The sequence below is a fragment of the Drosophila bipectinata genome, chromosome 2L, assembly GCF_030179905.1.
Source record: "Drosophila bipectinata strain 14024-0381.07 chromosome 2L, DbipHiC1v2, whole genome shotgun sequence".
Taxonomy (NCBI): domain Eukaryota; kingdom Metazoa; phylum Arthropoda; class Insecta; order Diptera; family Drosophilidae; genus Drosophila; species Drosophila bipectinata.
In genome coordinates, this window is record NC_091736.1 from 6883382 (window position 1) to 6910041 (window position 26660).

Below are 26660 nucleotides of genomic sequence, written 5' to 3' on the forward strand. Positions count from 1 at the left end.
AATATTTTGTTCCCAGATTTTGATGCAGTCTTATGGAGAATCGATCTACAAATCGTTTAAGGTATTCCTCTCGAGGATCGGATGAAAATTGGCAAAGATATAGCCATCGAGGTGGGTTATATTGGCCTACCATGTCTTCTACATAACGACATTTTTAAGATCCACAAGATCTACTTGATCAGCCCTATCAGAAAGCCATTGTAACAAAAGGTAATACTTGTTTCTACCTTATAAGAATGTTGTGAAAGTTTTGCTAAATGTGTCTTTTTCAGAAATCTACTATATACTATACCTAGTATACTCTATAGTCTATTCATTTGTTGATGAATGCCAACAAAAATTGCGGTTTATTCTATACACTACATGTAAGTAGATTGGTTAGGGGATATGTATAACATATATATCAAGTCCAAAAATTGTCTTTTGATTGATTACAATATTTCCTTTCTATTGGAAAGAATACTAAATAATGTTCATTTCTTTTCTATACAATATTCAGCACTTTCTGGTCATATTTAAAAAGGGGAACTGCAGCAAGGTACTGAGATACTCCTTATATAGGAAGTCTTAACTGAGAATTACAATATTATTTTCTCATTTTTGTAATATTTCTCATTTACCGCCACGCACTACGAAACATGTCTTCACCCAAAATTTGCATACATTTCACATGTAACACCATTACGATAAATGAAACTATATCACTTTTGTGTTTTTTTTTTTTTTAGCAAACGTTTTCTATATTTTCACGATTTAGGTACATTAAAACGTGTACACAGATCGGAAAAGTGGAAAACACGTCCACCGAGATGATTAGAGCACAAACACAACAGATGTCAGGTCGGTATGCGGGTTCTTGGACATCCTTCGGAGACTGCTTAATCGAACAGACCGAAGCCCATGTCATCATCAGACTGGTCGGATTCCTCCTCCTTCTTCTTCTCTTCCTTCTTGGCCTCGGCAGCGGGAGCAGCACCACCAGCAGCGGCAGCAGGGGCAGCTCCAGCAGCGGGGGCGGCACCAACGCCGGATCCGATGCTTGTGATCAGGTCCTTGACGTTGATTCCCTCCAGGGCCTTGGCGAACAGACCAGGCCAGTAGGGCTCCACCTCGACGTTGGCGGCCTTCAGCAGGGTGTTGATTTTCTCACCCTAAAATTGTGGGGAAACAAAAAATATTATTATTATTTGGCACTACTCATTAAATCCATTCGCGGTTCACTCAAATCATTCAAAAAGATGGAGCATCAGCCTCCGATTTTTGAAGATTAGGCTTTCCGACAAAAGTCACAGAAGTGAAGACTTACAGTGACGGCGACATCATCGTCGACCAGGATGAGGGAGGCGTAGACGCAGGCGAGCTCGGCTTTGGTAGACATGTCGAAGTGCTGTGACTAATTAATTATTGTGCAAGTTGCCAAAAATTAATTTGTTTTTAAAAAATGGCCTTAGCTCGGGCGAGAACAAGCACGCTGGTCGAAATCTTAAACCGGAAAGAGCTGTATGAGGTTGCCAGACAGCAGTTATCGCAACCGGTGTTATCGATAACTAATTAAATATCGATTGTTTTTTGTATCATCTCTGAAATTTATCTAAAATTGTGGCCAGAGAGGTTGACAATATTTTATTGCCCACGGTCACACTGTTAAAAGGTAAACATTACAGAGCGCGCGAAAATGTCCGACCACGAAGATATGGAAATCAAGCAGGAAAATGAGACTATTGAGGATATCGACGAAAAGGAAGACAAACCAGAGGTGGAGGACGCCGCGGAGACCAACAAAATCAACTCTCTAAAGTCCCTGGGACCATTTATTGCCGCAAAGGAAAACAGCAAAAACACAATCTATCTCAGCGATGTTCCGGCTGTATGCAAGGATAAACCCTGCATGTTGGGTGTTGACGAAGCGGGACGTGGTCCTGTCCTAGGGCCAATGGTCTATGGAATCGCTTATTGTCCGCTGGAGAGCAAGAAAGCCCTAGAAGATCTCGGCTGTGCTGATTCCAAGCAGTTGACCGAGGAAAAGCGCGATATCATATTCAACGATATAAACACAAAGGAATACGCCACCAGCTGTATTGGCTGGGCCGTTGAGATTATTTCACCAAACACCATCAGCACCAGCATGTACCGGCGTTCCAAGTGCTCCCTCAACGAGGTATCCATGGACTCGGCCATGGGTTTGATCCAGCAGGCAATTGATGCCGGGGTGAATATTGCTGAAGTCTACGTGGACACAGTTGGTCCTCCGGAGAAGTACCAGGAGAAGCTTCTTAAACGTTTTCCCACCTTCAAAATAACAGTGGCAAAGAAAGCCGACTCCACATACCCCATCGTTTCAGCTGCTAGTATTTGCGCCAAAGTCACACGCGATCATGCCTTGAAGGTTTGGAAGTTTCCCGAGGGTTTGGTCATAAAGGACAATGCCTTTGGTAGCGGTTATCCTGGTGATCCGGTTACCAAACGTTTCCTGGCCGAGCACATTGATCTGGTGTTTGGATTCCCTCGATTAGTCCGATTCAGTTGGTCCACGGCGGAGAACGCCTTAGCCGATAAAGCTTTTGACATGGAGTTGGATGAACCGGATACGGAGAAGCCCAAGTATGCCGGAACCAAGCTCACAAAGTTCTTCAAAGGCACGACCAAATCAGGAGAGGTCATTCGAGAAGAGTGCCGCTTTTTCAAGCAACGACATCTCGCAAACGTCATCGATTTTTGATTTTTATAAAATACATTATTAAATATATTTAGAATTGGAGTAATCACAAATAAACAAAAGAAAACTATAAAAAAAAATATGGCACGGGAGGTAGTTTACATAGATTTTGTATACGATAGAGTTTCCAATTCTACTGCCGATCTTTCACAGATCCAGGACAATCACGCTGCCATCCGACGCACTAGCTGCCACTTTTGTGCCTCTGGAGTTCCAACAAACCTCAAATATTTCACCGGTGGCCCTATAGCTGTGCACTAGTTGTCCCGTCTGCGTGTTCCAAATGTAAATGCATTTATCTAAGCCTCCAGTGGCAAGATTCTTTCCGTCCGGACTGAAGGCCACCGAATTCACCGGTTCCGTGTGCTTAGTCAACGTATGGATGCAAGTATCTCGCTCAACGTCCCACAGCCTCACCGTCGAATCAAACGAGGCCGAGGCGAGGATCAGGTTGGTGTTGGGGTTATTAGATCCCGGTCCCGTAGGCGACCATTTTATCGTGTAGACTTCCTTGGAACACGAGGCCAGCAGCTGGCCCTGAGGACACCACTCGATGGCGTTCACCTCGTCAATGTGACCCTTGAACGTTCTAATCGGTTCGTTTCTTCCCAGCTGGCATACGAGGATCTGTTTATCCACACCGCAGGAAGCGAAGGTCTGATTGTCCTGCCAAGCCGCACCCAAGACTGGAGCATTGTGAAATGCAAATTGCTGCAAGCATTGCCCCGTCAAAGCATCCCAAATGATTGTCGTTTTGTCCACACCAGCGGAGAGTAGATAGTTTCCATTCTTGTTCCACTTCAAAACAAAGATTGCACCCCGATGCTGGCCTAGCGTGAAGGTCAGCCGACCGTCCGTCTTCCAGATCCTGGCGTATCCATCACAACTACCCGTAGCGAGAAAAGAACCATCGCACTTTAAGTAAAATGGAAATAATTAGAAACATAATTTGTGATTATTGAAAATGTACATACATTCCAGTCCAGAGAGGTGACATCTTTGTTGCTGGGCACCTCGGCTCCACCCTTTTGGATGCAGTGTCGCAGCACAAGCTGGCTGGTGTTGTCATTTGCGTCGGACATGTCCCAGATTCGGGCAGTGCTGTCTCCCGAGCAACTAGCCAAAAGGTCCCTGCTCGGATTCCAGGCGCATATGAATACCTCACTCTCATGGCCGCGCAGAACTCGGGCCTTGGATTCGGGTATCTCGATACATTCGTCAATCTCCATCGACATAAGGGAGGACACACCTTCTCCGATCCCAGTGGTATAACTGACATCATCTTCCTGGTTATCTGAGAGCGGATTCACCAGCTGAGGTACTGGAATTGGTTCCATATTTTCCTTGGCCTCTCTATTGCCTTTGCTGGGGGGAGTCTAAACTTCTACTTACTAGGGGAGAACCATGAATGACATCACAAGTACGGTGGATTGATCGTTGGTGATAACACTCCACCATTTATCGATAGTTTCTTGGAAATTTACTCTTTCGATTTTCGATTACAGGGGATTTTATATGAACTGATAACATCCGCGTAAAAGTATATAGTACTATCAAAGTTCCTGGTCTAAATCGATCACTTAAGTCTAGGTTATACATTTTAAGCTCTGAAAATGACCGAATATCGGTTAATCCATTACCCAAGTAAAAACTCATTTCGAATTTTCAGCTTTAATGGATCTTGCTGTTGGATTTTGTGTGTTTCGCCATTTTCGTGTTATTTATAATCCTTAGGGTTACGTTCGTTTTACAGACTACTTGGGGATGCAGTTACACTGTTCTGAATGTATGCGTGAATCGGTCCGATCTGATCTGAATCCATACCCTCCATCACTGGCGGACACGGATGGAGGGAGGGTGTAATTCTTAGTAATTTCGGGTTGACATCATCGATCGACACAGTAACAAAATGCATTAAGTTATACTAAACGATTTCTGTATAAAAAAGGGGGGGTATTCTTAAAAACATAGAGCTTACAACTAAGTTTAAAAAGAAGCGAGTCACGTCCCGAAGGTCAGAAGGGAAGCACAACCAAGTTGGGCCCCAAATGAATCCTTGGAACTGCTCATCGGTTATATGACTCAGGACTAAGCGTACGAAAAGGACAGGCGACAAATAAAGTGGATGGGAATCTCGGTAATTGAATCTTATAAAGCTAATTAGAATTTAAAGCAGTTACAAATACAGATTGCAGAGGCGGGATAGCTTAAATAAAAATAATATACGGCCGAGAAACAGAATAGATATAACTTCACGGAAAATTTCCAAAATGTTTCAACTTTTAGGGGAAACCCACCTTTAGAGGAGCGTTTTCCTAAAAGATGAAACTCTGCAGCTGCACTGCCGGAGATCAGAACTTTCGCAGATCCAGGACAAACACGCTGCCATCAGATGCACTAGCTCCCACTTTGGTGCCCTTGGAGTTCCAACAAACCTCAAAGATGCCGCCGGTACCCTTATAGCTGTGCACTAGTTGTCCCGTCTGCGTGCTCCAAATGTGCACGCATTTGTCAAAGCTACCCGAGGCAAGATGCTTTCCGTCCGGACTGAAGGCCACAGAATACACCGGTTCCGTGTGCTTAGTCAACGTATGGATGCAAGTACCTCGCTCAACGTCCCACAGCCTCACCGTCGAGTCAAACGAGGCCGAGGCGAGGATCAGGTTGGTGTTGGGGTTATTAGTTCCCGGTCCCGTAGGCGACCATTTTATCGTGTAAATTTCCTTGGAGTGCGCCTGTAAATCGTGACAGCATCGGTCTCTGTTCATGCTCCAGATTTTTAAGGTCATGTCATCGGAACACGAGGCCAGCAGCTGGCCCTGAGGACACCACTTAATGGCGTTCACCTCGTTCGTGTGGCCCTTAAAGGTTTTAATTGGTTCGTTTATTCCCAGCCGACATACATGGATACGCTGATCAGTACTGCAGGATGCGAAGGCCTGATTGGTCTGCCAATCCACATCCAAGGCCGGAGCATTGTGAAAAGCAAATTGCTGAGTGCATTGTCCGGTAGAAGCGTCCCATATGATCGTCGTTTTGTCCACTCCAGCGGAAAGAATGTAGTTACCACTCTTGTTCCACTTCAAAGCAAAGATTGGACCCTTATGCTGGCCCAGCGTGGAGGCCAGCCGACCGTCCGTCTTCCAGATCCTGGCGTATCCATCATAACTACCCGTTGCGAGCAAAGAACCATCGCACTTTAAGTGAAATGGAAATAATTAGAAACATAATTTATGATTATTGAAAATGTACATACATTCCAGTCCAGAGAGGTGACATCCTTGTTGCTGGGCACCTCGGCTCCACCCTTTTGGATGCAGTGTCGCAGCACAAGCTGGTTGGAGTTGCTATTTGCGTCGGACATGTCCCAGATTCGGGCAGTGCTGTCTCCCGAGCCACTGGCCAAAAGGTCCCTGCTCGGATTCCAGGCGCATATGAACACCTCACTTTCGTGGCCGCGCAACACTCGGGCCTTGGATTCGGGTATCTCGATACTTTCGTCAATCTCCATGGGCACAAGGGGAGTTCCGGTGCCGCCGCTTCCGGTGGAGGATGATATCGTACCACTAGGTGCCGTGTTCTGAGCTGTATTCGAACCAGCTTGTACGTTATTACCCTGCGCCCCCACGCGAATGGTAACAGCCCCTCCGGCCGCTTTCGCTCCTGCTGAATTGCCTCCAGCAGCCGCTGCATCCGGGTTCGAAGTGGACACATTTCCACCTGCGGGTGTTACACCGCTCGAAGGCTGTTCCACGCTACTAGAAGTACTGCTGTTTCCATTTGTCGAAGTGGAGGAGGCTCCATCATCTGCGCTGGTAGAATTGGCGTTACCGGCATTGCCTCCGCTGGAGCTTCCTGGTTCATTTGAGTTTGGCGCCTTTTTTTGTACGGTCCCTGCCGCCGTGGCCGTTGCATCTCCGCCAGCTGTTGCACTGGTGCTATTGCCTCCTCCGCTGGCTGGATTTGCACCGGATCCGTTGTTTCCAGAGTTATTGCTACCCGCATTGGTTCCGGAACTTCCACTAGAATCTACCTCTACGGTTGTCTGATCGGTGGGCGTGCTGGTTCCTGTGGTGCTGCCGGCTCCGGTTTTATTTGCTGCTCCAGTTCCCGGTGCCCCAGTTCCGGGCTCAATTTTAATCTCGGTCTTAGTGTTGCTATTATTCCCTCCGGCAGAAGCTGAGGAGTCCACTGATCCTGGCTTTCCTGGCTCTGTTTTGACAACAGGCTTTAGGGGTTTAACCTCCGGCATCACAGCGTCAATCAGGGAGAGGCCCTCGACTGGCCGCGCCATCTCGCCATCCTCCCCGACGCTCCACTCCACCTCTGTGTATAGTAATCCTTTCTGCAAGATGGTAAGCAGGGCAGCAGGCGGCACCAGAGCTCCATTGATATTACTCTGAGAGATATGGGACTCGATGCCAAACACATAAGCCGAATGCAGGAAGCCTGTGGAAACAGGAAGGACAAAAAGGCTAAAGGGGTGCTCCTCCGGGCGGAATGTAGTTAATTGCAGGGTATACTAACCTGACTCCTGCAGATATCGGTAAACTAGAAAGTTTACCTCGTCGCTGGAAAAACTCATGGCTCCCGCTCTCCCGATGGTGACTTCCTAGCCAATCTTTCAATGCCAATAATTATGTTTTAGCGGTAATCGAGACACATGAACTTCTGCTGCGTAACACATGCGTCTCATCTAGCACGCTCTCGTTGGGGCTTCCGCTCTCAATCTCTCTCTGCTCCTCCTGTCGGAACTAGAACTGCTCCTGGTCACGGATTGTCGTTTTGTTTATCCTGTCCTTAATGGTGCTAAATTTTCCAGTTGGCCGCCAGATGCGAGAGCATTCTACATATTTTTCCACAAATAAAAAACCAGCGCAAAAAAATGGCGGAGTTTGTCCAGGGTGTCGTGCATGTAGGGTGGCGCTAAGCGGCATTTTGTGTGCACACATTGTGACGTCACAAAATTTCTTGGTAGTGAATAATATGTATCCAGTTTAAAATATTTTAAGCATTTTTGTAAATAAAAAACTTTTTATACAATTTTGGAATAAGTTTAACAAGTTATATACTTTCTCGTATATATAAAAAATATTTTTAATTTAAGTAAACTCGTTTTATGGCTTAAAATATCAACCATTAATACCAAATTGTAATCCATATATTAATATACAGTCTAAAGTTAATTATAAATAAAATTTTTTTTTTAATTTCAGGTAATATTTGCCTAAAACATTACTCCAAAAGGAGTATTCATCCCTGGTCATTTAACTTTGGCCACACAATTATATTGTTATGTTTGTTAAGGATCTGAAAAATTGTCTGCACGGATATAAAAATTGTACATAAAAATAAATAAAACAGAAATATGTTTGGCTTTTACCTATTTAAAGTTATATCTTCTATAAGGCTTCCGCCAATTTCTTTTAATTGGTGATTCGGCTATGAAGTGGTTCCGGCCACACTAATCCCGCCACTCGCGCCCACTAGATGGCTCCACTCACTGGCAGCGAGAGAGAAGAAAAATCAATAGAAATTTTCATTTTAGTGGAACTGCTCTGCATTCGGCAAAAGTTAATAACAAATCGCGGCGATCAGCGAGGCGAAGCGCCCAGGCAGGTGGAGTTACATAAAGTACGTTACCGCCAAGCGACCCACACATTCCGAAGCCAACACCCCGCATCGCCTTGGGCCAACAAGAAAAAAAAAAGAGAGGCCAAGAGACGCTCCGTGAAACTCCGATCTCCTCCTCCTCCACCGCCTAAGAAATTCCACAGCGAGCTCCAACGATTTTCCCCACGGGCTGCAGCTGCTGTAAAATAATCTGAAGGCAAAAAAGTAAGCTGCTTCCCCAAAAACCACAATATATACGCCCATTAATGTTTGTTTCGGTGGGCATCGCTGGTACGAAACGCCTTCGTCATCCAGCAAGAGAAAAAAAAAAAAAAGTGACGTGACATGAAAGCCAGAAAAGAAAAGAACGAGCGCACAAAGAGTGAAATAAAAAAAAAACAGAACATAAAACGAAACAGAAGCCGGTGGTCGTCCGAATAATGCACAAGTGCACAAATCTCACATATCGCCCATAGTCGAGCAATAAAAAGCGAAAAAGTCCCTCAGCGAGGTCAGAAAATCTTTATCAGCGTGCAAATGCTGCCAAGTTGCAAATAAATCGGTTGCCAAAAGTGCGGGGGAGTTCCAACCCCAACCCCTCCTCCCATACCCAAAATGTCAAAGTTCGTTTAATAATAAACGCAGAGACTTAGTTAGATTCTATATTTTAAAAATATTTTTTTTATTTTTATCCACTGCGATATCCTCCCATTCAAAAAATGTCAGCCTTATCTTGAAAAGTACTGAGAGAATTGAAATTAATTAAAATATATAATTAAATATGTTAAGAATTTTTCGATTCCAATACTAATATTTAATTTTTAACACTTTTAATTAACTATATAAATAATTAGAAATTTCTCCATAATTTTCAGGGCTAAAAGAGCGACTCTGTCAGAGGTCCGGAAACACCAAGAGAGACACAGCGAACAAACACTATATATCTCCGATCCACAGTCGAGTTCGAGCGATAAGAGCGCCTCGAGACTCGACCGCCTCCCATCGAATATTTTCTTGCGCCCCCAGTTTGCATAAAACCAGCGAAAATTAACAAGCTAACTACAATGGCGCCGGTGCGGGGGGATGGCATGAGAGGCCTGGCCGTCTTTATATCGGATATAAGGAACTGTAAGTGCTTGAGATCTTAAGTAACCTAACTGTCATTAAATTCAATTGAATGGGGCGAGCCTAGGGCCGTGCCATCGAAGAGATTTTCCATAGGGGCGGAATCAACGCGGTTTCTTCATAAATTACCAGGAGAACCAGCAACCAGCAGCCAGCACTCATAACAATAACTCGGACGGCACTAAAATACACATACAGTAGGCCATCGATATGGTTAATATATGTATTTAATTTTCAAAATATACTAAGATAAAGATAGTTAAAATAGAGTATTTTACGAAAGTTAGTTAATTTTAGTTAGAAAATTTTTGAAAAAGTAATACCTGATCTATAGCCTACTGTTGTGTCCAAAAATTGAGACCATGTGCCTAGTGCGAGTCCCCGCGATTGTTCACTTGACGCTCCACTGTCTATATTGTGTGGCATTATCGTCGCCAGTAACGCTGGTTACTGGTTGGTGTGTCTGACTGGTTTGTGACCAGCATATCAGCGAGGCAGAGGCTTCGTCGCTGCGGATCGGTGACTGGTACTAATTGGCGCCTATGTGACCGGCACCAACATGGAGAGCGTAGCCGGCTGCTTCTCTCCCACCGACCAACCGAGCAACGGAAAAGAAAGCGAAGCTTCCGTTGACGAGTTACTTCTACTGTTTTATTGTGAATTTCCTCCCGTGACCTTGACCCATATACAATTGTACTTAATATATATATTCGTTCCGTTCACAGGTAAAAGTAAAGAGGCAGAGGTGAAGCGCATAAACAAGGAGCTCGCCAACATACGGAGTAAATTCAAAGGAGACAAAACCCTCGATGGATATCAGAAGAAGAAATATGTCTGTAAGCTACTATTCATATTTCTACTGGGTCACGACATCGACTTTGGCCATATGGAGGCGGTCAACTTGCTGTCCTCCAACAAATACTCAGAGAAGCAGATTGTGAGTATGCCTTAAAGGTCCTTCCCGAGAATCCTTTAATGACTTGTCACTCATTTTAGGGCTATCTGTTCATTTCGGTGTTGGTGAACACGAATAGCGACCTGATCCGACTGATCATCCAGTCGATCAAGAATGATCTGCAGTCGCGAAATCCGGTGCATGTCAATCTGGCGCTGCAGTGCATCGCCAACATTGGCAGTCGGGACATGGCTGAGTCGTTCTCGAACGAAATACCCAAGCTGCTCGTCTCGGGCGACACTATGGATGTGGTGAAGCAATCGGCGGCGCTGTGTCTGTTGCGTCTCTTCCGCTCCTCGCCGGATATTATACCCGGCGGTGAGTGGACTTCGCGCATCATTCACTTGTTGAATGACCAGCATATGGGCGTGGTCACAGCGGCCACCTCGCTGATCGACGCCTTGGTGAAGCGCAATCCGGACGAGTACAAGGGGTGCGTTAATCTGGCCGTCTCACGCCTATCCCGGATAGTTACGGCCAGCTATACTGATTTGCAGGTAGGACTTCCCCAACATATCATAAGGACCTAACCTAATCATGCTTAAAATCCCAACAGGACTATACTTATTACTTTGTTCCGGCACCGTGGCTGTCTGTGAAGCTTCTTAGGTTGTTGCAGAACTACAATCCCGTGACCGAGGAGGCGGGTGTTCGGGCTCGTTTGAACGAGACCTTGGAAACGATCCTTAACAAGGCCCAGGAGCCGCCAAAGAGCAAGAAGGTGCAGCATTCGAACGCCAAGAACGCCGTGCTCTTCGAAGCCATCAACTTGATCATTCACAGTGACAGTGAGCCGAATCTATTAGTGCGCGCCTGTAACCAGCTGGGTCAGTTCCTCAGCAATCGGGAGACTAACTTGCGCTATCTGGCTCTTGAATCCATGTGCCACCTGGCTACCTCGGAATTCTCGCACGAGGAGGTGAAGAAGCACCAAGAAGTGGTCATTCTCTCGATGAAGATGGAGAAGGATGTGTCGGTACGTCAAATGGCGGTGGATCTATTGTACGCCATGTGCGATCGCGGAAACGCCGAGGAAATTGTTCAAGAGATGCTTAACTATCTTGAGACGGCCGACTATTCCATTCGCGAGGAGATGGTGCTCAAGGTGGCCATTCTAGCTGAGAAATACGCCACGGATTACACATGGTAAGTGGTGGTTTGGAAGCTCCTTAGAGGGTCTACTAACTCATAGTTTCATCATATCTAGGTATGTGGATGTAATCCTTAACTTGATCCGTATCGCCGGCGACTATGTTTCGGAGGAGGTGTGGTATCGTGTTATCCAGATAGTTATCAACCGAGAGGAGGTGCAGGGCTATGCTGCCAAGACAGTCTTCGAAGCCCTTCAAGCGCCAGCTTGCCACGAGAACATGGTTAAAGTTGGTGGCTATATTCTCGGAGAGTTTGGAAACCTGATCGCCGGGGACTCCCGTTCAGCGCCGTTGGTGCAATTCAAGTTGCTTCACTCGAAATACCATCTGTGCTCGCCGATGACCCGGGCCCTGCTGCTCTCCACATATATCAAGTTCATTAATCTGTTTCCGGAGATTCGTACTAACATCCAGGAGGTGTTTCGCCAGCACAGCAATCTCCGGTCCGCCGATGCGGAACTTCAACAGCGTGCCAGCGAGTATCTGCAGCTTAGCATTGTGGCATCGACGGATGTGCTGGCCACCGTGCTGGAGGAGATGCCATCGTTCCCGGAGCGTGAGAGTTCCATTTTAGCGGTGCTGAAGAAGAAGAAGCCTGGACGGGTGCCAGAGAACGAGATTCGGGAATCGAAGAGCCCAGCTCCGCCGTCTGTGGCACAGAATCAGAACAATGCCCACGTGAACAACTCGCACAGCAAACTGAATAACAGCAATGCGAACACTGATCTCCTTGGGCTGAGCACACCACCATCGAATAATATCGGTAGCAATAGCAACAGCACCCTCATCGACGTCCTGGGCGACATCTATGGCAATAGCAACAATAACTCCAATGCTGTCTACAACACCAAAAAGTTTCTGTTCAAGAACAATGGGGTTCTGTTCGAGAACGAGATGCTGCAGATCGGTGTGAAGAGCGAATTCAGACAGAATTTGGGACGTTTGGGTCTATTCTATGGCAACAAGACACAGGTTCCCCTAACGGTGAGTCTGAAATATATATATTTTAAAGATTTACAATAAATTTCAACTCCTATTTTCCCTTTCAGAACTTCAATCCCGTACTGCAGTGGTCCGCTGAAGATGCGCTCAAGCTAAACGTTCAGATGAAGGCGGTCGAACCAACCCTGGAGGCCGGCGCCCAGATCCAGCAGTTGCTCACAGCCGAGTGCATCGAAGATTATGCCGATGCGCCCACCATTGAGATCAGTTTCCGCTACAACGGCACCCAGCAAAAGTTTAGCATCAAATTGCCGTTGAGCGTTAATAAGTTCTTTGAACCAACCGAGATGAATGCAGAATCCTTCTTTGCCCGATGGAAGAATCTCAGCGGGTATATATAAGGATATTTATTTTATTCTTTAGCTACTATATTAATCTCTCTTTTTAGGGAGCAACAACGGGCACAGAAAGTGTTCAAGGCTGGCCAGCCGCTGGATTTGCCTGGTGCCCGCAACAAACTGATGGGCTTCGGTATGCAGTTGCTGGATTCGGTCGATCCCAACCCAGACAACATGGTATGTGCGGGCATTATACACACGCAATCCCAGCAGGTGGGCTGTTTGCTGCGATTGGAACCGAATAAGCAAGCTCAGGTGAGTGTCCAGCTATCCTCGATTGGGGTAAAAAATAAAAACTATATCTGATATCTTTTATAGATGTTCCGGCTGACGATTCGGGCCAGCAAAGAGACGGTGACCCGGGAGATATGCGACCTGTTGTCGGATCAGTTCTAAGCCACAATCATGGACGGCGGGGAAGGGAGGGGTCGAGTTGGGGCTACACTAAGCCACTAAGCCACGGCGGCAACCACTTTATAATGCACAATCCCAATCAGCTAGATAAATATCAGAGCCGCTCCCATCTCTATATACACGTACCTTCTCACATCTTCTTCAGCAGCAAGAAGAGCTTTACCAACTGTCTGTCTATCTGTCTCCCGATTCCAGATATCTGATTCCTGTCTTATTCTAATATTTGATTTTAATACATCCTTTTTGTAATCCCCCCAGTTGTACTCCCCTCCATTTTCCACGTTCCACCCAACACCCGAATCCGTATCAGAATTCTTTGTAAATGTTAAGCTCAAAAAGTTCATAGTAGTGAAGCGAGAGAACATAATTAGATTATGTTTAAATGTGTATGACAAATTATATATATTGTTGCATCATTTCGAGGCAGTAGCAATTGGATATTATATACCTATAACACAGAAGATATACATTCATACAAACCACATACATATACCTAGTATATACGTCGTTGTAATAAAAACAGAAAAACAATACAAAAACTAAAAAAAGGATAAACGCTTGCAAGCAAAAAATTATTAAAGTGCATGCAAATGACAAAACAAAAAACAAAATATGCAAATCGTTATCTAAATATTTATACATATATTGATTATTGCAATTGCATCAAAACGAAATTCATGTTTAGTGTTTTTGAATCCTGATGCCGCCGGAGCCGCCGGAGCAGAAATCTCATTACAAAAAATAGACAAATAACTAGAGAGATGGATCATGAAAATTAACTCTTTTTTCCATTAATCATTGTTGAGAAAAATTATGGTAAACAAATTTAAAAAATTGAATTTTTAATAGACAAGAAAAGGGCAAAAAAAACAAAGCATTCAATATAATTATTATACGTATAGCAGAATTTCTTAATTGATCCTGCGTATTATTTCGTTTCGTATGTGTACCATAGATAAAGCTGAGGATAACTAAAATGTTGTGCCGCTTCCTTGGAAGGGGGAGGGGGATCGATCTTATATAGCACCAAGTATTAAAGCCATAAATCTGCAGAGGGGCAAATAAAAAATAAAAAAATAAAACACCTCGATTCCGAGGCGGCATGCCGATTAAGAACAAAGAATTGTAAACTAAAATATACATTATATAGATACTGATACCGAATACCGATACCGAATACTGGAAATTGTCGTCGTATACTTATTATCACTCAAAACTCTCAATATCTTTCGTATCCATGTCGTCGTCAGTTGGAAGTGCAATAGTTAATTGTTACAAAAAATTCCACGAAAATTCCATTAAGCCACCACAACAAATACACTGAGAAAAAAACGAGATCGAACATCAGAACAGAGACAACCACAACTACATATAGCAAATGCAGGAATTTAACTGTAAACGTAAATAAATATGTATTTAAATAAATAAATAAATATAAATTGAAATCAATCAGGTCATATTTTTTATTTATAATTTTTTTTTTTAACATTATTTTAAAAGAGTAAAATAACTAACAGTGTAATCTAGAATCCGCTTAGATCTCGTTCAGCTTGAACCTGGCATTGATGTTGACCGAACTCAGTTCGGTGACCAGGAACTTGAAGGAGAAGGGAATTTCTATCATGGAGACGGCACTGCTGTCTCCGCACAGACGACACGTCTTCGGGTGGGCGGAGAGTCCTCCTGTCTCGTTTCGCTTCACGATCTGCTGCAGTGGCGCCAGAATGGAGCCGCACTTGTGGCACACCAGCGTGTGCGTCTTGTCCGAATTGTGGAACAATCGATCCTGCAACAGGAACGCAGCTCCATGGGAGATTAAAGCATCGCGTTCCATCTCTCCGAATCGCACACCACCACCCCGTTTCCTACCCTTGATCGGCTGGTGGGTACGAGCCTCTACAGCTCCCGTGGATCGCACCTGCCACTTGTCGAACACCATGTGCCTGAGCCTCTGGTAGTGGACCACTCCGAAGAATATATCGGCCGTCATCTCCCGTCCATCCACACCGGAATACAGCCTCTCAGTTCCGTAGTAATTGTATCCGCCAGCCTCTAGCATCTTTCCAAAGTAGTCAATGGCCGTATTCTCCTCCGAGAAACGGAAAGGCGTGGCATCGTAAACATTCCCGTGCATGGCCGCACTCTTGCCCGCCATCGTTTCGATCATCATCGCAATTGTCATACGGGAGGGGAAACCGTGAGGATTGAACACAATATCCGGAATCAGGCCAGACTCCGTAAAGGGTAAATCCTCGGCGGGGTACTTCTGCGAGCAGATGCCCTTCTGGCCAGCTCTTGAGGCAAACTTGTCTCCAATGGTAGCCGGTCGTGGAACTCGCAGCGTTATGGCCACCATTTTCTTAACGGAGACATCGAAACCTCCCAGCTGCCGGATGCTGTCCACAAAACAGTCCTCCTTTTCGTCCATTTTAACCACCTTGTAGGTGGCTACCTCGCCGTCAAAGTAGCAATACAAAGGATTTCCGTAACTCAGTTTCGAGCCGGGATGGGGTAATCCATCCGTGTCCAGATATTTGGCCAATTCTGGCATGTGCGGATGACGGCAGAAGTAGTTGCCCTTCTTGTCCAACGTCACAAACTTGGTTTTGTAAATGCTACCATAGGCGAATCCTCTTTCGTAGGCCGCCTTGTTGATGATCATAGCGTCCTCCATGTCGTAGCCAGTGTAGGAAATAACCGCCACAATGGCATTGGTGCCCATTGCAAAGTCATCTAGCTGAATATTGTCGTAGTGGACGGGCCGGAACAGAGGCGTTCCTGGCGTCTGTAGGCGGTACAATTTGTTGGCCGCCTGCTTGGGCCAGTTCAAGCAGGGAGTTCCCATTGTCTGTTTACCCATCTGACACTGGTACATGTTACGTGGCGACTGGTTGTAGTCTGGCATGGGAATCAAGTTGGCCAGGTTGCTCATAAAGTGCGTTTTGGCCAACTCCAAGTGAGTGGTGAAATCCGGGTACATTTCCTTCGGATCGATTGCGATTTCCATATAGAGCTGCTCCAAGGATCCAATATATTCCACTTTCTTCCATTTCAAGTTCCAAACGGGCCGCATCATCCTAGCCGGGCCAGTGGCCAGAAATAGTCCTGGGAACTGCCCGTTCTTCTTGAAGGGAATGAAGCCGATTTCCAACATCTGCGGAAGACCTCCAAAAATCTTTCCATGTCGCAGCTCCTCTACTATTTTTGTGGCATCTGATTGGTGGATGTGACCCAAGTGCTTGCCATCCAGGAAGACCACGTAGAGCTTGGCATCGGGATCTCGGCGATTGGACAACGGTAGCATGCCCATTTCTATAAGTTTTGAGGGAATGGCCTGAAAATAGAGTGGAATGAGTACAAGTGGTGGCTCATAAATATATACCAACGACTTACCTCCACGAGCTTTGGATCTGGTCGCTTGGAAATCTCACATGTGAGGGTCAAATGATTGAGCAGACCGCAGGGTGTGCCGTCAGGCGTGTGTACAGGACAAATGAATCCCCAAGCATCGGGTAGCAGCTGACGTGCTTCTGTGGTGCGCATCGTAGTGAAGTAGGAACCTCGATGTATGGCCCGGAAATGGGACATGTAACGCATCCGGTTGATGTTCTCGGCCATGATTACCAAGCCACTGTTTTGCATCAAGCCCAGACCAGTACGGCTGACAATGTTACCCGTTGCCAGAAAGGACTCCATGGCGCGACCCACTCCTCCAGCCTGGCGCATGCATTGGGTCAGTATAGAAGCGTTCAACAGGGAGTCCGGAGTGACCAACTTTTTCTGAAGACAGCGGCGAACTTGCATCATCCAGGTCTCTATGCGTTCGCCTATGTACTTTTGATAGAGAATCCCTGGGACCAGTACCTCCTGCATCATAGCCGAGTCCACATTCTCCACTTTCTGTTTTCCCTGCGCGCACTGAAACAGTTTCTGGACCATAAACACAATCAGCTGGAACTTATCCTCATAGCTGTCCAAATGAACCATAATCCTTTCCTTCAGAATGAAATCCGTAACATTCTCGTCGGGCTGCCATTCAGGAACCTCGGGGAATCGGGATCGGAAGAGGTTACCAATAAAGCTTCTGCACTGAGAGTGGGTGTATACATTTTCGTTCTGGACTTCCCTTAGCATTGACTGCACGCAGGACAAGTAGTACTGATCGGTTTCGTAGCCCTGAATAAGCCGGTTGTATATCTCCTCGTCCGTGTAATCCATGAGGCACTTAAGGATCAAGCAAACCGGAACGTACGACAATCTTTTCACATGAGAGAACATAAACTTTGCGGTGCCGTTGTTCAGATAGTGGAGTACATTGTTGAAGGAGGTCTCATCCTCTCGAACTGTCTGCACCAGCACACCTATGTCGCTGAAGTTCTGACCGCGATCCTTCCACGAGGACCGCTTTATACAGATGGGATGATTCCTCCTGGTCATGATTAGCATTCGGACAATCTTTTCGTTTCCACGAATCACAAAGATTCCGCCCCACTCGGTGTCGTGTTCCCCATGTTTCACCATATCCTTGGGGGAGGCCTTGCCGAGATTACAGGCTTTGGAACGCAGCATAATGGGCACTTCACCGAGATCAGTATTAATTGGAGGACTGTTCACTCCATTCACACTCCAACCCAATCTCACGGAGCACATTCCTGAGTACGAGACATGCAGCTGTCTGGAATCCGTAGGGTATATTTGCCTTGTGCGCACATCAATCACATCCTGAGGAACCTGTGGCTTCGATATCCAAATGGACTCTACATTGAGGGAGATTTGTTCTCCGGCGGGACTCTGCCAATGGACTGGTACCATATGCTTCGCCACAAGGTCCAGCCCCACGGTCAGCATCTCGTCGAAGGAGTCCACATGTGGTGCACCCAAATTGGCTAGATGCTAAAAACATAATTGTTGAGTGCCGCAAAGAGAGGACGAACTTTTTCCACTTACCCTGTTTAGTTTTTTGGGTATTTCCTTGAATTCCGGTCGAGAATTTGTCAGCACCGGAGTGGTCTTCATCAGTTTCATCTCCTCCAACATTTTGTCATCTGTTTCTCTCACAAAATCGCTTAAAATAAAAAATAAACACGAAGAACTTGGTGCTGCACGTGTTTAAAATGTTCACACAGAAGTTGCCACACTTTTGAAAAAGAACTAGCTTAGTGAACTGGATCGCAATCAATTTTAAATAAATAAACATTTTTAATAATAAATAAATAAATTACTATTTTAGTTGTGTTTTATCTTATTAATAATATTTCATATATTTTTGACTAGTTTTTAATTATTTTGAGCTATAGTAAAGCCTATTGTTTGCACCAAGAAATAGTTGCCAACCAGCGTTGCCATCTTGGTCGCTTAAGTTGGCGCGTAAACCTTATCAATGAAAATTTGAAAATGTTTTCCAATTTGCGAGAGATTAAAATGCATTCTATTAAAGAAATGCAACTCCAACAAATCAAGATAATGACCTGAAAGCAACTCTAAATGCGTTCGTGCATTATTTGCATAGTTATCGAGGTACGTGTTATTTGCATGTAGGACAGCTCCTGCGGAAATGAGACTTGGCACCGGAAGTGTCAACGTGTTGCAGTCTCCCTAATCAAGTTGTTGCATTGTTATGCTGTATATAAGTCAAAGCCACCCTTAAATCCACCCCCACTTCCTGCTTGTGTCTGCTAGGGTACTTGGCCTGAAATATATGCAAGTTTGTTTGGATTACTTATTCTTGATTTGGATGATGTTTGGGTATTTTATGTTCATAAAATATAGAGAAGAGAATATAAATACATCCTTCAAATTTATAGTATATATTTTCTCACTGTGTAATTAGAAAATCCTATTTTCTTGCATTGTCCTTCAGCCATAACTTTGACTTTGGGTTCCAAGTTTCTCTAATTAACCGCAGGCTCTGAAAGCTGTCAGCATAATGAAGGAGTTCAGATGAAGCTTGCTTTTTGGCCATTAAGTTAAGAATATTTTGAGGTTTAATCTTCAGAATCTTCAGGACACTGCAGAGGCTTGAGAATAGACAGCAAAATTTCACTAACGACGACAAATACATTTCTTGTATTTTAGTTTATTCTTATTATTTAAATATAATTATTATTAAAAATATAAAAAGGACAAAAAGGTATTTTAGCAACCCACAATCTGCGCAACAGCTTTCCCAGGGATTTTTGTGTTCTTAATCTGAGCCCAGGCTCTCCAGTATATTATTCCATTACAATGCACACTTTCTTGCCACTTTTTCGGGGCCCCGTGTCCTTGGCTAGTCTCCTTGCAACTTTTGCAGCACATTTTCCTGGATGCAATCTCTGAAAAAGTTTGGGGGCGGCTGGTCCAAACTTTTGCCAGGCGCTGTAAGTTTTTAGACGGATTTTTGTTGTTTTCAGTTTTCCGCAAACAACAGAGAGCGCAAACTGAAGAACTGAAACTACGAGAGAGAAGCACATTGGCAAATTGCATTGTTGATTTTCATTTTCAAGCCTGAGCTACACTCCTTCCTGACAATGGCGATGGCGGTGGCGACACTTTGCCAAATGCGTATTTCCTTCGTCCTGCAACATCCGGCTCACCTCTTTCAAAATATACACCCCCTTTTTTTGGTTTCGCTGGGAATCATTTCTGCGTGCTTCCCCCTTTTCAAATGAACACAAAAAGCCAGTAAAAATTTCAGCTACCAAATGTATTTTCATTTAAAAGTTTTCCACGGAAACTGTTGCCTGGATCGGACACAGACCCCAGTTTTCTACCAACACAAATTTATTGATAAAGATATTATTAGAAGTGATAATGCAAGTGGGTCAGTTATGGAGTTACTAAAAGAATAAGGGTTAGGATGATTAGGAAATATGTGTAAAGGGCTATCCAAATCTTTAAAGAACTTAAAACCTTCTAGGTGACACTTATCCATTATAGGTCCTTGACTGGTGATTGCGAAATTCATTGTCTTGTCGAGCGATTTGACAAGTGTTTTGTTTTCTTTTCATTAAATCCATTAGTCATAATTAAAGTGACGCGTGGATCTAAATTTAAACACCTTCATGTGACAGATTCGTCTAATTAAATTGCATAAAATCTTAGAACAATAATTAAGAAATTTTTGTTGCGGGAAGAGTCATGTGTTTTCCGAGGAGGAGATTTGCGCAAAAGTCCCAGACCCAGACCCTCAGAATAATTAGTTTTCCCTATAAACATGTGTACTACACCATTTTCACGGAGATTCCTTTCCCGAGAGACAAACAAAATTTAATTCTGAAAAAATAAGAGAGCGGGACAATAGTGGGTTAAAAATAGCCAAAATCTATTCGACGTGTTCTCAGTTTTTCTCGAGCTGGCCAAGCGAAAAGTTCCGTTCGACCGTCGAACGGATAGAATTTAGAATCGAAAAATTTTCCAACCTTACGAATACATATAGATTTTTATCATATGTATACTAGATAGTTAAATATTACTTTATTTTTAAGTTAATCTACAAGTGAGATGTGTCAAAGTGCCTTAAATAATAAAGAAAAATAAAAGAATAGTTACCGAAAATCCTTGGCTGAAAAGTAAAAGTCAATAGAAAATTGCGAAATCGAAAAACTCGTGTGGGATCGAATACAGACATCGGTACATAGATATAGACACCAATATTTTGTGTGTATATGTATATTGGTCTCGTATCAATTGGAAGTGATCTGTAGAACGGTGGACCGTTGGGTCGTCTTCGTTCTTTGTGCTGACGAAGAGCTTCTTTTTTTCTAGAAGAAAAGTCGCATTAAAGCGTATCGTAAATAAAAACGCTTGCCAGGCGAAGACCATCAACACAGCAATCTTCGTCATTTTGCATCGGTAAATAGATCGCCACAACCGCATACCAGAGATATTCGCCTTTGTTCTGACTCGATTGAAGGAAAAAATGGGTAATACCGAGTCCACAGAGTCGCCAGATGCAACGCAGAACCGGAGGCAGTCGGCAGCAGGAGGCGCACAAAGTGACGAGCCCTGGTGGAATGACATCGAGCATGAGAATCTGATTTTGGAACAGGCCCCCCAGGAAATAGCACCCAAACCGGAGGTGGTGCCACCGAAAATTGTAGGAAAAATTCAAGAAAATCCAGTCTTGGATGCAGCTGCAACAATGGAAGACAAAGAACAGAGTATTGAGGAATTCAAGGAGGAGCTGCGCCAGAAACGAGAAGCTCGTCAAAATGCTGTTCAGGATTTGAGAGACGAGGTAGCCAACCTGAAAAGGCAACTGGCCAAGGAAAAGGCCGAAAATCGTCGCCTGAGAAAGGAAGAAGGCGACGAGGAGCAGCCGGAGGAGATTCCAGAAGATCCTAACTTGGATCCAGACGACGAGAATCCTACTGCCAGGAGTCGACATGCCAATATAGAACTCGCCAATGCCCAATTGGCCCTGCAGCAGGCTCAGGCCGAGAATTTGACTCTTCGGGGAGAGGTGGAAGTGGTTACCCGCCAGGTGGGCACACTCAAGGAGGTCATATCCTGTTGCAAACAAATGTTGAGCGTCAAGGAAGAGCAGTGTGCTCAGGTAAGTAATAATAGTTGTTTTTATTCCATCAAATAATAGATTTCATTTTTGAAATAAGCTCAAGATGAAGCTAACCCAAATCGAAAACTCCTTCAGCGAGCGGGAGATGAAAATCATGTCGAATAACTTAAGGCAGGAGTACGAACGTCAGTTGGTGAACATCCGCCAGTTGAGGCAGCTTTATGAGGAACGCCAGAGGGTGGCGGCAGCGGAGTATGAGAATCTTCAGCGCTTGATTTCGATCAAGAAGGACGAGCTCATTGCCGAGCAGGAAAAGTATGTCCTACAAACTACTTTTAAAAGCAAGTTTTAATTTCTTTTCTCTAATTTAGAACCAAAAGCTTTGAGGAACGCAACCAAACCCTTTTAAAGGAGGTTGAGACCGCCAATGATGAGTTGGCCAAGTTGAAAGAAGAATGCAATGAACACACATTTGAGAAGCGACTCCTCAGCGAGCAAGTCGGGTCTATTAACATGGTAAGGATATATAATTTCTATTTAGAAATCAAAATCTAACCCCCCCATTTACAGCTCTTCAGTCAATTAATCATGGGTTTCAATGGCAAGAGCAACCTGGACATCGATCGCCTCAATCAAATGCTGGAAGAGAATCGCCAGCTCCTTAATCAGATGACCCAGGCTGAAGGAAGCTGCAGTGATGGCGCTACTCTGCCCAAGTTACTCTTCGAACTTGTGGAACAGGCCACCGGCCATGGGGATTCCCCTGACGAGTCTTCGGACAAGAGCCGTAGTGCCACACCCACGCCCACGAACACGCCCATGGCCACAAACGAGGATACCACGGACAGTTGTAAACCCGAAACGGCCGCTACTGTCGGAACTGGAGCCGTGGCAGGAGCCGGAGCAGGAGTCATCAAAAAGTATAGAAAGAGGAGCTCTGGAGGTGCTGGAGCTGCGGGTGGCACTGCGGCTTCGTTAAAAAGCCATGAGCCCGAAATTATGGGAAAAGTTGCCTCGGCCCAAGAAATCATTGGCAACTTGCCAAAAGTTTGGAAAGTGTTGATGGAGCTCTTGAGCCACCACAAAATCGAGCGCGTGCAGTTCGAGGAGCTGCCATCCAGCAGCGGTGTGGCATCCTCAACGTCAGTTTCTGGAAGGGATGCTGGCGTTTCTGGTGGTGGAGATACCCACCGCAAGCCACCGGAGCTAAGCGTCAGCAAGACCTACATTAAACTGAAGGTGAGCCCAATTCTTGGTTGATGCACTAAGAAAATAATCATAAATTTGTTGAATGAGGTCTAAATAACTTTGTTAAGATGGATGGAAGCATTTTCGAATTCTCTTAAAGGTTATATAGATAGTATACCATTTATACTAGACTCTTTAGGGAATTTAATTTAATTTTTAAATATTCTTTAAATATAATTCTAGATTAACTTCATTTTTTTGGAAAATTTTCTAGCCAGGCCTTCGCTTCTACTTTTCAAGAGCTGCGGACAATCAGGCTTGTTAGTTGTCGTATCCGGTTTGCTGATGAAGTGCAGCCTGCCAGCCTGTGCCACCCCCTAGTCTTCGTCTCCACCATCTGCCCCAAATGCCTCTTCCGCCCCCACTTTCCACCCATTTCCGTGCTTCCGCTGTGGCTGTTGCAAAGTTTTGCATTATTCACTTAAGCGCTTTATTTAGTCGAGTGCCGAGCCAGTCGGCCGAGTACGAGCAGCTTCATTATTTCTGACGTCCTGCCGAGTATCGAGTGTAAACAGGGGGGTGGTGGGTGGATGGGCAAGGTCCTTGCAGCCCGGCCAGTTGTTGTGCGCATAATTGAATTTATCGGTCAGTTGCCGTTGGCGTAAAACATGTTGCATGTTGCAGCTTCCGAACTGGTCAAGTAGAAATTTTTTGTCTCTGGCATATTAAGGACTCTCGTCATACCTGTATCAGAGGTTATATTGTGGGTCTAGGTTCAAGTTTTTTGGATTAATGAGCTTTAACTTTATTGACTTTTAAGAAAAAATTAATTAACATTAGCCTATTATAGTATTATTGCATATTATTTTTCTTAAATAGAGTATCAAATAATCGATTTCTAAAATTTATTTTTAGCATTATTTTGGTAAAAACTTTAAACTCTAATTGATTGAAAAGTTTCTTCAATAGAGCACTTTAAAAGTTTACCACAGACTTTTGGAAGTTATTGTTGCTTAAGATGTACCTATAGATTAATATCCTTATCTTTCCCCTTCCAGGATCTCATTCTCGAGAAAAAGTCGCTGGTGAAGGAGACCACCCGCCTGAAGACCCTCAACAGCCATTTGGACTACCGGCTCAATGAACAGGAGAAGCGCTTGAGCGCGGTGAGCTTGGAGCTGACGAAGACGTGGCACCTGGTGGGCAAGATGCAGCGCCAGCACCGCCAACTCCACACCCAGGAGCAGATCCTGCGCTACCAACTGCAGCAGAAGAGGCGCCTCTTGAGCGAGCTGAAGGACGAGCTGGAATACTGTCGGAGAAAGTGGGCAGCTGCCCGGGCCAAGAACGATGAAAGCCAGGAGCAGTGCGACGAATGGCGCAGGGAGTTTGCCAGGAGGAAGCTGGAGGATGCCAATCATTCGGCGGAGAGTGGATACAGCGATTCGGGTCCGCAGTCGGACGAGGAAAGGGAAGTGGTGGCAGTCGGAGAAGAGGCGACACCTTCAACCTCAGCTTGTCGGCGAAAGTTGCTCCGCGACCAGTTCGAGCACACACGCAGGATTAAGAGGATGCAAAGTACATCGCCAGGACGTCAGGCTTTCGCCGGCCAGGATGATGAAACCGAGGAGATTGTCTTGCGCTGGAACAGTGCTCCACCGACATGTGGATGGAGAGAGGTGGAACCAGAACCTACAGAACCTTCCGAAGAGTCACCCGATGAGGAACTGGAAGAGGGTGGAGCACAGGGTGGCATACCAAAGACACCCCACAGTTCCAGAAGCCGGCAGAGAGTAGTCATGCTTGCCGAATCTTCAGAGTCTGCAGATGGCACCGCCAGTCGCATCCAGAGACTTGAGGAACAGTGCAAATCGCTAATTCAACAGGTCCTGGAAACCTCTGGTAACCGTGAACGGCTTGAGATTCAGCTGTGCCAGTTCCAGGACGAAATCTCACCAGCCCAGCATGCTGTTCCCCTGGAGGAGTTCATTAACCGGAAGCGATTGGAGCGGATGACGAGGGCCAGTTCAGCTCCGGCTACTGGGACATTGACCCCGCGGGAAGAAGAGTACACCAGGCGGCGTTCAGAGAGACTGGGACGCCTGGAGGAGGAATCTCGTCAACTGATGTCTAGAATTCGACGCACCGCGGACAGGGGACACTACTTAAAAAAATCCCTGGACAGGATTCGCCGAGCACCCAGTCGTGAGGGCAGCTTTGAGAGTAATACAGAAGAAGAGGTACCGACTCCCACTCCTACGCCCGCATCAGAGCCGGCTTCATCTTCCGATACCATTCACAATGAATCATCACCAGCTCCCTCGCCTCTGACCGCCGCTGAGGAGGCTTATACGTCCCGACGAGCTGCTAGGCTTCAACGTCTCGAAGAGGAGGGTCGCCAGTTGATCACCCAATTAGCCAGGAATACTGAAAGGGGAGATGCCCTTGCCACTAAACTGGAGACTCTACACGAGCAACACAATCCGGAAAGGCAGCCAGAACAGGCACACACGTCGGCACAAATCTCACAGACTGTGGAGCAGCGACTGGAGGACATTGAAAGGGTCTCGGCTCATCGAGCCGAACGTCTCCGTCTGCTGGAGGTTCAGGGCAATGAATTAATAGCCAGGTTGAGTTCCACATCCGAAAGGGGCACTGCCATGATCAACAGGATAGCGGAAAGGGAAGCCATTCGTCGCCAAGAGGCGGAACTCGTAGAGCAGACATTACCAACGGAAGAGGTCACCAGTTCCGTGAGCCCCATAGCCTGTACCAGGATTGTCGGTGAGCCGGAGGACAACGGGGATGAAGCAGCCTGTTGTGCCACTGTGACTACCACATCCAGCCGCTTGGCCACTCAACAACAATCCACGGGAGCCATTCCCAAGACCACCACGACTTCAAGAAGCAAGCCTCAGGCTCAGCTCTGCGCTGCCACTCGTCAGGATGATGCGGTGAAAAAGCGATCTTCCGGTAAGGAAGTTCCTAAGGAAGAAGCTCCCGAAACACTTGAGGATATGGTGCAGCGACTGAGGGCTCTACCTTTTCCAGAGAAATCCAAGGAGAACTCTATTGAGAGGAAAGAAAATAATGTGGAGGAAGATCAGTTGCCAGAATTAAGTTTCAAGGAGTTAGAAGAGAAGGATCTAGATGAGCAGAAAGAATCTGAAAGTAATGAGCTGCAAGTTTTTCCTGAAAAGCAAGATGCTGAGGATAAGGAAAAGGATAAGGAAAATAATAGTCAAGATAATGTAGTTGAAGAAAACTAAAAGATGTTCACTAGAATATACACGATAACGAATACTCGCTGAAAAAAACTGCTAGGACCAGATAACTAAACCAATATATGTATTGTCAGCTGCATAAATAAATACTTTATAAATAAATATATATTTTATTGTGAAAATGATTTGTTTATGGTTTCACTTAGTAGGAGCGGGTCTTTTATTATAAAATCTTGAAATCTTATAGAAAGGAAAAACCCCTTCTAAATTTACTCTCTTCCCTTTGCCGTTTGCCATAGAGCCTCATTATTTTAAACCGAGAAAAAGGAATCGTAATCCTTTCTATTCGACACCCCCTCCGGCACTCATGCATATATCACTAATCAGCAAAGAAAGTGGAACTGTCTGTTTGTGTCCTTGGCGTTACCTCCTGATCC

The 26660-nt window shown here is 45.2% G+C and overlaps 7 protein-coding genes across 7 annotated transcripts; 3 read left to right on the forward strand and 4 right to left on the reverse strand.

Moving 5' to 3' along the window:
* Window positions 1-705: 705 nt before the first annotated feature.
* On the reverse strand, window positions 706-1507 carry RpLP1 (Ribosomal protein LP1). The gene is made up of 2 exons (XM_017231428.3): window positions 1307-1507; window positions 706-1151 (listed from the first exon to the last, which is right to left on the reverse strand). The coding sequence occupies exons 1-2, from the start codon at window positions 1376-1378 to the stop codon at window positions 879-881; spliced, it is 345 nt and encodes a 114-aa protein (XP_017086917.1). The 5' UTR covers window positions 1379-1507; the 3' UTR covers window positions 706-878.
* Window positions 1508-1675: 168 nt separating this feature from the next.
* On the forward strand, window positions 1676-2737 carry LOC108118647 (ribonuclease H2 subunit A). The gene has a single exon (XM_017231427.3). It carries the CDS (start codon window positions 1676-1678, stop codon window positions 2717-2719), a length of 1044 nt encoding a protein of 347 aa, XP_017086916.3. The 3' UTR covers window positions 2720-2737.
* LOC108118645 (F-box-like/WD repeat-containing protein ebi) lies at window positions 1785-4146 on the reverse strand. The gene is made up of 2 exons (XM_017231425.3): window positions 3691-4146; window positions 1785-3631 (listed from the first exon to the last, which is right to left on the reverse strand). The coding sequence occupies exons 1-2, from the start codon at window positions 4051-4053 to the stop codon at window positions 2864-2866; spliced, it is 1131 nt and encodes a 376-aa protein (XP_017086914.3). The 5' UTR covers window positions 4054-4146; the 3' UTR covers window positions 1785-2863.
* A 225-nt stretch (window positions 4147-4371) lies between these two features.
* On the reverse strand, window positions 4372-7643 carry LOC108118644 (F-box-like/WD repeat-containing protein ebi). The gene is made up of 3 exons (XM_017231424.3): window positions 7244-7643; window positions 5973-7165; window positions 4372-5913 (listed from the first exon to the last, which is right to left on the reverse strand). The coding sequence occupies exons 1-3, from the start codon at window positions 7299-7301 to the stop codon at window positions 5068-5070; spliced, it is 2097 nt and encodes a 698-aa protein (XP_017086913.2). The 5' UTR covers window positions 7302-7643; the 3' UTR covers window positions 4372-5067.
* A 549-nt stretch (window positions 7644-8192) lies between these two features.
* AP-2alpha (adaptor protein complex 2, subunit alpha) lies at window positions 8193-14763 on the forward strand. The gene is made up of 9 exons (XM_017231423.3): window positions 8193-8554; window positions 9205-9457; window positions 10180-10391; window positions 10451-10906; window positions 10966-11555; window positions 11617-12544; window positions 12610-12893; window positions 12951-13155; window positions 13219-14763. The coding sequence occupies exons 2-9, from the start codon at window positions 9394-9396 to the stop codon at window positions 13294-13296; spliced, it is 2817 nt and encodes a 938-aa protein (XP_017086912.1). The 5' UTR covers window positions 8193-8554; window positions 9205-9393; the 3' UTR covers window positions 13297-14763.
* Polr1B (RNA polymerase I subunit Rpl135) lies at window positions 14750-18442 on the reverse strand. The gene is made up of 3 exons (XM_017231422.3): window positions 18262-18442; window positions 16708-18207; window positions 14750-16648 (listed from the first exon to the last, which is right to left on the reverse strand). The coding sequence occupies exons 1-3, from the start codon at window positions 18349-18351 to the stop codon at window positions 14849-14851; spliced, it is 3390 nt and encodes a 1129-aa protein (XP_017086911.2). The 5' UTR covers window positions 18352-18442; the 3' UTR covers window positions 14750-14848.
* A 2209-nt stretch (window positions 18443-20651) lies between these two features.
* LOC108118655 (uncharacterized) lies at window positions 20652-26375 on the forward strand. The gene is made up of 5 exons (XM_017231437.3): window positions 20652-21850; window positions 21909-22126; window positions 22183-22327; window positions 22382-23050; window positions 24058-26375. Exons 1-5 carry the CDS (start codon window positions 21215-21217, stop codon window positions 26266-26268), a joined length of 3879 nt encoding a protein of 1292 aa, XP_017086926.2. The 5' UTR covers window positions 20652-21214; the 3' UTR covers window positions 26269-26375.
* The last annotated feature ends 285 nt before the right edge of the window (window positions 26376-26660 follow it).